The sequence below is a fragment of the Geotrypetes seraphini genome, chromosome 6, assembly GCF_902459505.1.
Source record: "Geotrypetes seraphini chromosome 6, aGeoSer1.1, whole genome shotgun sequence".
Taxonomy (NCBI): domain Eukaryota; kingdom Metazoa; phylum Chordata; class Amphibia; order Gymnophiona; family Dermophiidae; genus Geotrypetes; species Geotrypetes seraphini.
Window position 1 is genome coordinate 147514676 of NC_047089.1, and position 12766 is coordinate 147527441.

The 12766-nt window shown below is 48.1% G+C and overlaps 1 protein-coding gene across 3 annotated transcripts in view; it reads left to right on the forward strand.

Moving 5' to 3' along the window:
• The window catches only part of LOC117362060 (interleukin-1 receptor-like 2), a 47150-nt gene extending 34737 nt beyond the window's left edge, over window positions 1-12413 (forward strand). For 2 of the 3 annotated variants that reach the window (XM_033947798.1, XM_033947797.1), the window contains exon 8: window positions 10219-12409. In XM_033947798.1, coding sequence (XP_033803689.1) covers window positions 10219-10583 — 365 coding nt within the window. In that variant the 3' untranslated portion in view covers window positions 10584-12409. Of the gene's footprint in view, window positions 1-10218 lie in introns of all 3 variants that reach the window. The other variant, XM_033947799.1, reaches the window with a different exon arrangement.
• Window positions 12414-12766: the final 353 nt, after the last annotated feature.

Sequence of the window (12766 nt, forward strand, 5' to 3'; positions counted from 1 at the left end):
CTCCTGCTGTCTGTCATTCCCTGCATTTCCCTGTGTAGCTGCAACAGCATTTCCCTCCCCCTCCATTTCCCTGTGCAGCAGCAGCAGATATTTCCCTTCCCCTCCAGTTCCTTGTGCAGCAGTATCAGCATTTTCCCCCACCCCCCTTCCCTACACTTAGCACGATGTGGCCTGCTCCTTTTGGCCCCACCCCCTTCCCTCCCGCGGTGTAGCCTGCTCCAAGGGCCCCCCCCCCCTTCCCTTATCGTGTTTCCCGCAGGCAGGCCCAGCTTCTCCCTGCACGTACCCTTTTTTGTTTCTGTTTCCATCCCTCACGTGGCTGCTTGCCTGGTCCCATTGACCGGCTGGAGTCTCTTTCGGCGCTTCCCAGCCCGGTCCGCGGACTGGCCTGCTCTGTGCAAGTGTCGCAGTGGCTCCTCTCAATCTCCGCCAGCGTCGGAAGCCTTCTCCGACGCTGGTGCGGCTCATGAGAGGAGCCGACACTGTGATTTGGAGAGCATGGAGTCCAACGCTGGCGGACAGTCCTTTGTAAGTAGGTGCTGGGAAGCAGTAAGGCTGGGGACTCGCACATGCGCACTCCTGCGGCCACGGACCTTCATCTCACAGATCAGAGATCACGGAAGCGTGGCTAGGGTTTTATTATATAGGATATATGCAATACACATTGCTGCTTAATAGAATGGATTTCACATAAATTTTCTAGCAACACTATCCATACTTAATGTGACCATAAACCCCATTTTGAACGGGACAATCCCGTTTTTAGGTAATCTGTGCTGTTGTCTCCAAGCACAGCTTTGGGTTGCTGAAATGTCCCGTTTTCAGGGGCCCATTAAAGAAACAAGTACCGTAACGAATACAGCCTTCACCTCCCCCCCCACGGTACCTTTTTTTTAATCCCAGCGGCTACCTCCTGTCCTGATGTCTTCCAGCAGTGGCAGAACGGCGCGCCTGCCTGGTCCCACGCTGCTCACTGAATGGCTGCCGTCAGTTCTGGCAAGTCCGCATCTGGAGTACTGCATCCAATATTGGTCGCCGTACCTTAAGAAGGATATGGTGTTACTCGAGAGGGTTCAGAGCAGAGCAACATGTCTGATAAAAGGTATGGAAAACCTTTCATATGCTGAGAGATTGGAGAAACTGGGACTCTTTTCCCTGGAGAAGAGGAGACTTAGAGGGGATATGATAGACTTACAAGATCATGAAGGGAATAGAGAGAGTAGAGAGGGACAGATTCTTCAAACTTTCGAAAAATAAGAGAACAAGAGGACATTCAGAAAAGTTGAAAGGGGACAGATTCAAAACGAATGCTAGGAAGTTTTTCTTTACCCAACGTGTGGTGGACACCTGGAATGCGCTTCCAGAGGGTGTAATAGGGCACGGTACGGTACTGGGGTTCAAGAAAGGATTGGACAATTTCCTGCTGGAAAAAGGGATAGAGGGGTATAGATAGAGGATTACTGCACAGGTCCTGGACCTGTTGGGCTGCCGCGTGAGTGGACTGCTGGGCACGATAGACCTCAGGTCTGACCCAGCGGAGACATTGCTTATGTTCTTATGTCCCGCGAGAACTGACAACAGCCATTCAGTGAGCAGCGCGGGACCAGGCAGGCGCTCCGCTCTGCCACTGCTGGAAGACATCAGGACAGGAGGCAGCTGCCGGGATTAAAAAAAGGTACCGGGGGAGGGAGGGGGGTGGTCCTGTCCCATTTTGAGAAAAAAAATAAATGATCACGTTATCCATACCTCTAATTAATTTTAGTTATCACTGACTACTGATTTGGACATATTGAGAGCAATTCTATAACAGGGAGCCTATTTTGAGCTTATTCTATAAAGCAGTGTATCACAAACTGTATGCCACGGCAGATTCCAGGCGTGCCGTGAGACACCAGCAAGGGGGAGAGGCGCCAGTGCTGGCACATCCTATAAGCAGTCAGCTGGCGTCGGTGCCTCTCCTCCTCTCCATACCTCTTCCTCTTCAGCACCCCCCCACCACCACCACCAGTGGTAATAGGAGGCTCAGGATTATAGCTGGAGGGCATCCCCGCATGCACAGACGTCGACGTGATGATATCACACATGCCGGATGCCCTCCAGCCATGGCCCTGCATTTAGTGTGCAGCGGCTTCAAAAAGTTTGTAGCACACTGCTATAAAGGAAAGTAGGTGCCTGTTTTTTGTAATAGGGTATATATTCATGTATCCATTTATGGGGGGAGGGATAGACAGCAGTGGATCAGAGGTACTCATTTATGCCAGGAAGTGGTGTTCACAATTAGGGTTACCAGACGTCCGGATTTACCTGGACATGTTCTCTTTTTTGATGACTGGCTGGGTGCCTGAGGCATAAAAAAAATAAAAGCAGTTCAACTAGGTTTTCAAGTTTGGGGCCGCTTCTGGTGGGCCTCTGAGCACGCGCAGGCGAGATGCGATGATGTCATGCGCATGCATGTGATGTCATTGCATTGCATCTGCGCATGCTCAGAGGCCCTCCAGGACGTGGCTCCTAATGTGAATGTGTATATATTTGTTATCCCAGGACAAGCAGGCAGGTATTCTCACTAGTGGGGTGATGTCATCCGACAGAGCCCCGATACGGACGTCTCACAAGCATGTCTTGCTTGAAGAAACTCAGAAGTTTCGAGATGCCCGCACCGCGCATGCGCCAGTGCCTTCCCGCCCGATGGTCCGGGCGTGTCTCCTCAATTCTTTTTCTTCCGCGGAGCTGAGAAGTTTACTTCAATTCTGCGCCAATTGAACCCATTTTTTGCCTTCTGCATCGCCGCGGTTTGAGTTCTTTTGCTCTTGCCGTGCGTTTGTTTCTTTCTTTGGTTTCTTTAAAAAAAAAAAAAAAAAAATTTTTCCTTCCGACACCGGGTCGGCCGCGTGGCTTAGGCCCCGCGCCTTCGACCTTGCGGCGGAACTTTTCCGGCCTATGTCCTGGCCGATCACCGGTTTTAAAAAGTGTAGCAAGTGCCAGCGCGCGATTTCGATCACGGACCTGCATCGACGCTGCCTGCAGTGTCTGGGTCAGGACCACTTTCCGAAATCGTGCCAGCTTTGCTCCACTCTCACAGCGCGAGTGTTTAAGCTCCGCTGTTTTTTGTGGGAGTCGATGTTCAAGATGGAAGCTGTATTGGATCCTTCGGCTTCGACATCGACTGGTGCTTCGACTCCGTCTACGAAGCCTGCTACCTCCCCTGCTGCTTCGGGCCTTCTGAAACCAGCATCGTTTACACCGGTTTCGACCTCGGCCTCGGCGCCAGTGCCTTCCTCCATCTCCTCGGAGCAGGTACCGACCCCTACAGTTCCACCGGTGGTGCTCAAAGTGCCGAAGGCTCGCAAGCAAAAGCACTCGGCACTGAAAGAGCGCGGAGACCGTGCGGAAGGGCCCCCTTTTGGTGCGGATCCCTCCATATCGGCTTCGTTGCGGTCCATTTTGGAGGCTCAGTTTGTGGAACTTATGACCACCATGGGACCCCGGCTGATTGCCACGATCCAGGGTGACCTCCCAGTTCTGATTTCGAGGGGCGGGCCGCCCCCTCCTCCTCCTCCGCGCCGCATGACCTCGTTGCTCGGCGAGGAGGAGTGGCGGTCGATGGCCGGTCCCTCGAGGAAGGCCTCCTTTAGCGACATGCCTCCCTTGGAACCTATTCCCTCGAGGAAGGCCTCCCTTAGTGACTTGCCTCCCTTGGAGCCTATTACCCCTCCCCATGACACAGTGTGGCATCCACCCTCGGGACCTCCCAGTCCTGGGCATAGCAAGAAGCAGGACGAGTTCTTCCGAACCCCCTATCAAGCCTGGACGGCATCTCGGGAGGCGTCGAATCTTCCGCCTCTCCGATCTACGGCCTCGAGTCCTATCTGCTCGTTGGAGGCTTCCGGGGATCAGTATATTCACCGGCGGTCTCGATCCCCCTCCAGACATCGAGAGGGGTGTTGATCCAGACACTCTTCGAGGCATTCCTCTCGGCATTCGACCATCTCTCCTCAAAAGAAATTGCCTCGTATGGGGTACTCGGCTGAGGCTGGGTCTCCTCCTCCGGGACCGGAGTTTGAGGACCCCGATGTTTTTCACTCACCCTGTTGTTCGCAGGCCTCTGTTGAGCCCGAGGCCTCGACTTCTTCCAGTCCTTCTCGACGACCGGCTCTGGCGGACCAACTGTCTTTTTCCTCGTTTCTCAGACAAATGGCAAATGACCTGGACATAACACTCGATTCTGGTTCTCGATACTCCAAGGAGTACCTCGATACCATGCACTTGCCTCATCCCCCAGCCGAGTCCCTGCGCCTTCCTCTGCATAAGCTCCTCGACCAGACTTTCATGAGATGTTTTGAGTCTCCTTACTCGATCTCTGCGGTCCCTGGAAAATTGGATGCTCGGTACCGCACGGTGCATCATAAGGGCTTCGAGGGTCCTCAGCTTTCGCATCAGTCCCTTCTGGTCGAATCCTCTCTCAAGCTGTCTCATCCAGCCCAGGTGTATGCTTCGGTGCCTCCGGGCCGCGAGGGCAGAACCATGGATAAGTTTGGACGATGCATCTATCAGAATTCTATGATGGCGTCCCGAGTTCTGAATTACAATTTCCACTTCGCCACTTATTTGGAATTCTTTCTTCCTGTACTTCGGAAGTTTACGCCCTACATCGAGTCCCAGGCTTGTTTTGAGTTCGAGGAGGTAGTTGCTTCGCTTTCCCAGCTTCGTCTTCAGTTGATACAATCTTCCTTGATGCCTTCGAGCTCTCGACCCGGGCTGCTGCCTGCTCTGTGGCGATGCGCCGTTTGGCCTGGCTGCGTACCATTGACCTGGACCCGAATCTTCAAGACCGACTGGCAAACGTTCCGTGTGCTGGGGCGGATCTTTTTGACGAATCCATCGAGACAGTCACGAAGAAATTGTCTGATCATGAAAAGTCCTTTCAGTCCATTCTTCGGCCGAAGCCTAAGCCTCAGCAGTCTCGACCCTCTCGACCGCCCTTGATTTATCAACGGCGTTATCAACCAAGGCAAGCTCCACCTGCGAGGCAACCAGCGAAGCAGCAGCCTCCTCCGAAAGCTCAGCAAAAGCCTCAGCCGTCTACTGTCCCCAAGGCTCCTCAGCCTTTTTGACTGTCTCTTAGAGAGCATAACCAACCTCGTTCTGCCTCCTCCTGTTTTTCCCATCGGGGGGCGCCTCCATCAATTTTATCACTGCTAGGAGGCTATCACCACCGACCTCTGGGTCCTTACTATCATCAGGGAAGGGTACTCTCTTCAATTCCATCGGGTTCCTCCAGACCACCCTCCAAGAGAGTATCCTTCAAACTTGACTCAGACCGCCCTTCTTCTTCAGGAAGCTCAAGCCTTGCTCCAGCTTCGTGCCGTCGAGCCAGTCCCTGTGGACCAACACAACCGGGGGTTTTACTCCCGGTACTTCCTTGTCCCGAAGAAGACGGGCGACCTGCGACCCATTCTGGACCTCAGGGTCCTCAACAAGTTCTTGGTCAAAGAGAGATTTCGCATGCTGACCCTAGCTTCTCTCTAACCCCTCCTCGAGCAGAACGACTGGTTGTGCTCTCTGGATCTCAAGGAGGCCTACACTCACATTCCCATTCATCCAGCCTCTCGCAAGTTCCTCAGATTTCGGGTGGGACATCTACATCTGCAGTATCGAGTGCTTTCTTTCGGCCTATCCTCGTCTCCCAGAGTCTTCACGAAGTGTCTGGTGTTGGTGGCCGCGGCACTCCGGAGCAACGGTCTTCAGGTATTTCCCTACCTTGATGACTGGCTCATCAAGGCCCCCTCGGCTCCGGAGGTCATCTCGGCGACCCTGGCCACTATTTCCTACCTGCAGAGTTTGGGCTTCGAGATCAACTTCCCCAAATCTCACCTGAGGCCAACAAAGTCTCTCCCATTCATCGGAGCAGTCCTGGACACCATCCGACTGAGAGCATTCCTTCCTCCTCAACGCATGGATGCTCTTCTTCATCTCTGCCAGTCTGTGTCTTCTCACCAGTCCATCTCAGCAAGACACATGATGGTCCTCCTGGGCCACATGGCCTCTACAGTTCATGTGACGCCGTTTGCCAGACTCCATCTCAGAATTCCTCAGTGGACCCTGGCATCTCAATGGACTCAGGTGTCAGATCCGTTGACTCGACACATCATCGTCACTCCTGCACTTCGGCAGTCTCTACTTTGGTGGATGACCTCTTCGAATCTATCCAGAGGTTTGCTGTTTCACACTCCTCCCCACCAGAAGGTCCTCACAACCGATTCCTCGACCTATGCCTGGGGAGCTCATCTGGATGGTCTTCGCACTCAGGGATTCTGGACCGGTGCGGACCGTCTCCATCAAATCAATCTTCTGGAGCTCAGAGCCATCTTCAATGCTCTTCAAGCTTTTCAACATCTGCTTCATGACATGGTGGTCTTCATTCGCACAGACAATCAGGTCGCCATGTATTATGTCAACAAACAGGGGGGCACGGGCTCGGCCTCCCTCTGCCAGGAAGCTCTCAGAGTCTGGGATTGGGCGGTGCGCCACAATGCCTTCCTCAAAGCTGTATACATTCAGGGGAAGGACAATGTCTTGGCAGACAACCTGAGTCGTCTTCTCCAGCCTCACGAATGGACGCTCCATTCCAAGTCCCTTCATCAAGTCTTTGCACAGTGGGGGACGCCTCAGATAGACCTATTTGCGGCTCCCCACAACTTCAAGCTGCCTCAATTCTGCTCCAGGATCTACACTCCTCATCGTCTCGAGGCGGATGCCTTTCTGCTGGATTGGGGGAATCGCTTTCTGTATGCGTTTCCTCCTTTTCCTCTCATTCAAAAGACTGGTCAAGCTGAAGTCCGACCATGCCATCATGATTCTAATAGCTCCTCGGTGGCCCAGACAACCATAGTTCTCCCTTCTGCTTCAACTCAGCAGCAGGGAGCCATTCCTTCTTCCAGAGTTTCCTTCACTGCTTACTCAGCATCAGGGATCTCTGCTTCATCCCAACCTGCAATATCTCCACCTGACAGCTTGGTTCCTCTCAACCTGACTCCTCACCAGTTTTCCCAAACGGTGAGGGATGTCTTGGAGGCTTCCAGGAAGCCTGCTACTCGACAATGCTACTCCCAAAAATGGACTAGATTTTCTTCCTGGTGTATTTCCAATTCTAAGGAGCCTCAGCGAGCCTCCCTATCCTCTGTTTTGGACTATCTTCTACACCTGTCTCAGTCTGGTCTCAAGTCTACATCTATACGAGTCCACCTGAGTGCTATTGCGGCTTTCCATCAGCCTCTACAAGGGAAACCTCTCTCTGCTCATCCTGTGGTTTCCAGATTTATGAAAGGACTTTTTCATGTCAATCCTCCTCTCAAACCTCCTCCAGTGGTTTGGGATCTCAATGTCCTCTCTCAGCTTATGAAACCTCCTTTTGAGCCTCTCAACAAGGCTCCACTAAAGTTTCTCACTTGGAAAGTGGTTTTTCTAGTGGCCCTCACGTCTGCTCGCAGGGTCAGTGAGCTTCAGGCCTTAGTGGCGGATCCACCTTTCACAGTATTCCACCATGACAAGGTTGTCCTCCGCACTCATCCAAAATTCCTGCCTAAGGTGGTCTCTGAATTTCATCTCAACCAATCCATTGTACTTCCAGTGTTTTTTCCAAAACCTCATTCTCATCCTGGAGAATCGGCTCTTCATACTCTAGACTGTAAACGTGCTTTGGCTTTCTACCTGGATCGCACCAAACCACACAGAACTGCTCCTCAACTTTTCGTCTCCTTTGATCCAAACAAGTTGGGTCGACCTGTATCGAAGCGCACTATCTCCAACTGATGGCGGCTTGTATCTCTTTCTGCTATGCCCAGGCTGGATTACCCCTTCCCTGTAAGGTCACAGCCCACAAGGTCAGAGCAATGGCAGCCTCTGTAGCCTTCCTCAGATCGACACCGATTGAGGAGATTTGTAAGGCTGCCACTTGGTCCTCGGTTCATACATTCACCTCTCATTATTGTCTGGATACTTTCTCCAGAAGGGATGGACAGTTTGGCCAAACAGTGTTACAAAATTTATTCTCCTAAGTTGCCAACTCTCCCACCATCCCATTGAGGTTAGCTTGGAGGTCACCCACTAGTGAGAATACCTGCCTGCTTGTCCTGGGATAAAGCAATGTTACTTACCGTAACAGTTGTTATCCAGGGACAGCAGGCAGCTAGTCTCACATCCCACCCACCTCCCCTGGGTTGGCTTCTCTGCTAGCTACCTGAAATGAGGAGACACGCCCGGACCATCGGGCGGGAAGGCACTGGCGCATGTGCAGTACGGGCATCTCGAAACTTCTGAGTTTCTTCAAGCAAGACATGCTTGTGAGACGTCCGTATTGGGGCTCTGTCGGATGACATCACCCCACTAGTGAGAATAGCTGCCTGCTGTCCCTGGATAACAACTGTTACGGTAAGTAACATTGCTCTATGGCACTGCCGCACACACCCAAAACTCAACTATGATCCAATAAGCCAATAAATGGGCTTCCTTAGGGGTAAACTAAAAACAAGGTGAAATAAACTAAAACTTAGGGCTCCTTTTACAAAGCTGCGATAGCATTTTTAGCACATGCAGAATTTTAGCGCGCGCTACGTGACTAGAACTAACGCCAGCTCAATGCCGGCGTTAGCGCCTAGCACGCGCGCTAAAACCGCTAGCACAGCTTTGTAAAAGGAGCCCTTACACTCCAATCTTCAGTGAAATTCACATACTTCAAAACTGTTATAGTGCAGCATACACATTTTCATGGCTCACGCAGGGGAATCTCTTCCTCCCTGCCTTCGGCAACCGACAAGCAGACACCGAACCTCATTGGTTCTTTTACATATATCACATGCTCCCTTTCAAGGGTTCCCATTCATTCTGCTACCAGCTAACTCCCATATTGAGAGGCGGGTCCATCTCCTTATTATAACTTCTTTTTGGATCAGGCCGTTGGAATCCTAGCTCGTTGTGGACATGTTTATTTTCGTTATTAAATTTTTATTCATTTTTAAACTTTCAAGTGATTTATAATACAATTATATACACTCTATTATCACTTTTTAATCACACATACATTGAATCACAATATAATTCTTCCCTTCCTCCCTCCCTCCCTCCAATAACCTCCCTCTCTCCCCCATCCTATACTTCAATTAATAAAAGGGGAATAAATAACTATTAAATATCATTATTCCTTACAGTAATTTGTTAATGGCTCCCAAACATCAATAATTTTTTTATAACGTCCTTGCTGAATAGCTAGTATTTTCTCCATTTTAAAAATATGGCACAATGAATTCCACCAAAAAGTATAACTTAATCTATCATAATTTTTCCAATTTTTTTGTAATTTGTTGAATGGCAACTCCCGTCATTATAAGTAGTAATTTATTTTTAGAGGAAATTTGACTCTTTTTCCTCATTGATTTACCAAACAATATCTTATCATATGAAAGCGCTACTGGATTCTCAAGTAAATTATTAATTTGACTCCAAATAGATTTCCAATAATTAAGTATTAGAGGACAAAAAAACAGTAAATGAACCAATGTACCAGCTTCAAGATGATAGTGCCAGCATCTATTAGACTTAGAGGAATCTAATTTTTGTAAACGCACTGGGGTCCAAAATGCTCTAAGTAACAGAAAATACCAAGTTTGTCTCATAGATGCCGACACTGTACATCTCATCCTCCAAGACCAAATTTTCTTTTGTTTCTGTTTTTGTTAATAGGTTACCTTTGTATCACTTTGCATGCTTTAAATAGTATCCTTTTGTTTATTTTCTTTTGTTTTTCTTTATTAGTAATCTTTTTAATTATAGATTTTATTTGGTCTTCTTTTTAATTTCTTAGTATGTCAGCAATTGTTTTATTCAGGTGCTTTAGTCAGATTGTGAGCCTATTGGACAGTTAGGGATATTTTTCCAAGTACCATATATTAGTTATGTCATTATTTGTGAACCACTGTGAACTTCAAAGAGGTATTGGCGGTATACAAATAAAAATTGAATTGTATTGTATTATATATAGAAGTGAACCTAATAATAGGCACCAAGTTATACAGTAGAAAGAGGGGGCATGTCTGGTGGAGGACTGATTACAAATGTGTTGCATAAGTACAGATGTATATCAAAGCTACAATATATGTACTGTATATTGTTATAGTATATGTAGCGAAAACTATTTACATGGTCATTATTAATATATTATTGCAGCTGTGGCTGATGTTGTGGAAGATTTCCTTCAAAAGAGTCGAACATTGATAATTATTCTCAGTTCTATTTCCTGTGAAGATGGACAAGAACAAACTCTGTATGAGCAACACATTGGGCTCTACAATGCTTTAATCCGCAATAAAATGAAAGTAATTCTGATTGAACTGGAGGAAATAATTGACTTTGCAGCCATGCCGGAATCTCTTAAATATATCAAACACAAGCAAGGCGCCATCAGATGGAAAGGAGGCTTCACAGTGCGTGCTCGCTCGCCCAATACAAAGTTCTGGAAAAATGTGAGATACCAAATGTCACGATATTGTTTTCAAGAAACACATAAATATGATTTGGGACCTGCTGTTTAAGATAGCACATGATAATTTGGGCTGGCAACAAATGTTTCATGTTTCAAAAGGGGGTTTTGTGTTTACATGTGCTTGTATAACAGTTCTTCACAGAGGAATCAAGATAAATTATCCATAAGACAATCATCTCATTTCTTGATTTTTAGAAAAATTATATATTTTTCAAATGAAATTAAGTGGGTCACATAATCCAGGAAAAAGATAAGCAATGTACTCCTTTAGATGACTAACCTGACTGTCATGTTGGTGTGTCCAAGTCTGTAGGTTGTTAAAAGTACACATTGGAAAGGAGTTATGTAGCCTTGCACCTCTCAGATGAGCCAGTCAATGAGAAACAAAATGTTGCCATTCTGAGGCTGAATAAAGTAAAGACATGACATAGTCTTTCATATCTGGCCAGTGAGGAGTTGTCACCTCCATGTTTACTTTAGGGCCAGGTTTTTATTAAGCAACCGGATCAATGACCTGTGGACCTCTCCCTCTCAAGCAGTAGGACCGGCTATAGAAGTCCATCATTCAAAGTACAAATAATCAGCATTGACACAGGGAGTGGTATAGGTAGATTGAACTAAGAGGCTATAGAAATTAATGGTTGATCAGGTACAAATAGAGGCAGCCATGTTGAATCAGTAGTCTGTGAAGATTGAATGGTATCTCATTTTGACACTACTTAGGTTTGGAGTAATCCTGACCACTGAAGTTGTAACCTTGATCCTAAACCTTCTATTGTATATGTAAACTTGTAAGCTATTCTGGGCTCTTCTGGGAGGACTGGCTAGAAATTTGACAAAATAAATAAATAAGGACCTAATATTCAGTATTATTAAGCTGGTCTTGAATGGCTCCTGGCATCTGCATAGTATGGGAAGGAGGCGTTCAAGGTGATGCCACCCAGCATTATATCATGTGCCCCCCCAGCATTCCTTCCTGTCATGCGCCCCCCTGTGTGCCTCTTCTCTGTCACATCCCCTCCCCCCACGTCCCACCTAAAAATATTTGGCGGCAACTAGCAGCAACTTCTAGCTGCTGCTTGCATGAACCTCAGCTCTCTCTCTGACATCACTTCCTGGTCCTGTGGCCAGGATGTGATGTCAGAAGGAGAGCTGAGGCCGGCATGAGATGCATATAGGAGATGCTGCTTGCTGCCACTGAAAATTTTGAAGATGTGGGTGGGTGATTGCACCCCTGCCAAGATGGAGCCTGGGGCGGCCTGCCTTCTCCTCCAGTTGCTACAACACTTGCTCCCAATTGGCTAAATAGCACAAAGCTGTCTATCTTACAATATTTATTGGCTATATCCCACTGAATATTCGGCTTAGTGGATTGGCTGGTGACTGGCTATTTCATGTGACATAGCCAGTCACCGCTAATATTCAGTGGCTTGGCAATCAGACAGAGCCAACTGGCCATTGAGACTTAGCTGGCTAGCTGGTGAATATTGGCCTAGCTATCTATGGGCTTCTTTTACTAAGCTGTGCGTTAGTATTTTTGTTTACTGTATGGTTTGCGTGTGCTAATCTTAAGCGTGCGCTTAAAAACGCTTGCACACCTTAATAAAAGGAGCCCTATGTCTTGACTGGCCATAAAATAGACTGTAAATTCAATGTCATTTGTCAGATATGGCGCCGGCATTGAATTTCCCAGTCCGTCGTGGACTGCAGGAAATTGCCAGCAATCTCCTGTGGTCTGAGTATGGGGGGATGAGGGTAGGAGTTTATAAGAAATGTGATTTGATACTGATTGTTTATGTTGATTAATGGTGGTAGATTACCATTATGTTAATAAAGTTGTGACCATTTGTTTCTACTGTCTTGCTTTCTGTTATTTACTGTTCAAAGAGGAAAATGGATACAGGGAAAAGGGAGAGGGAAGAAGAACTTCAAAAGGAATGACGAGCAATTCTAGCCTCTTTTTGTTCTCTGCAGGACTGGAAAGTGAGCACTTGAAAAACAAGCAATTATTTCACATCTTTCTGCTTCTAGAAAATAGTAAAGAAAAAGAGAGGAAAAACCAACCCACTATTCTACAAGACCGCACTAGCGGTTTTTAGTGCAGAGAGCCACAGTGAATGGCCCGAGGCTGCTCCTAACACTCATTGAGTTCCTATGAGTGTCGGGAGCAGCGCGGGCCATTCAGTGCGGCTTTCCACTCTAAAAACCGCTAGCACGGTTTCGGAGAAGAGG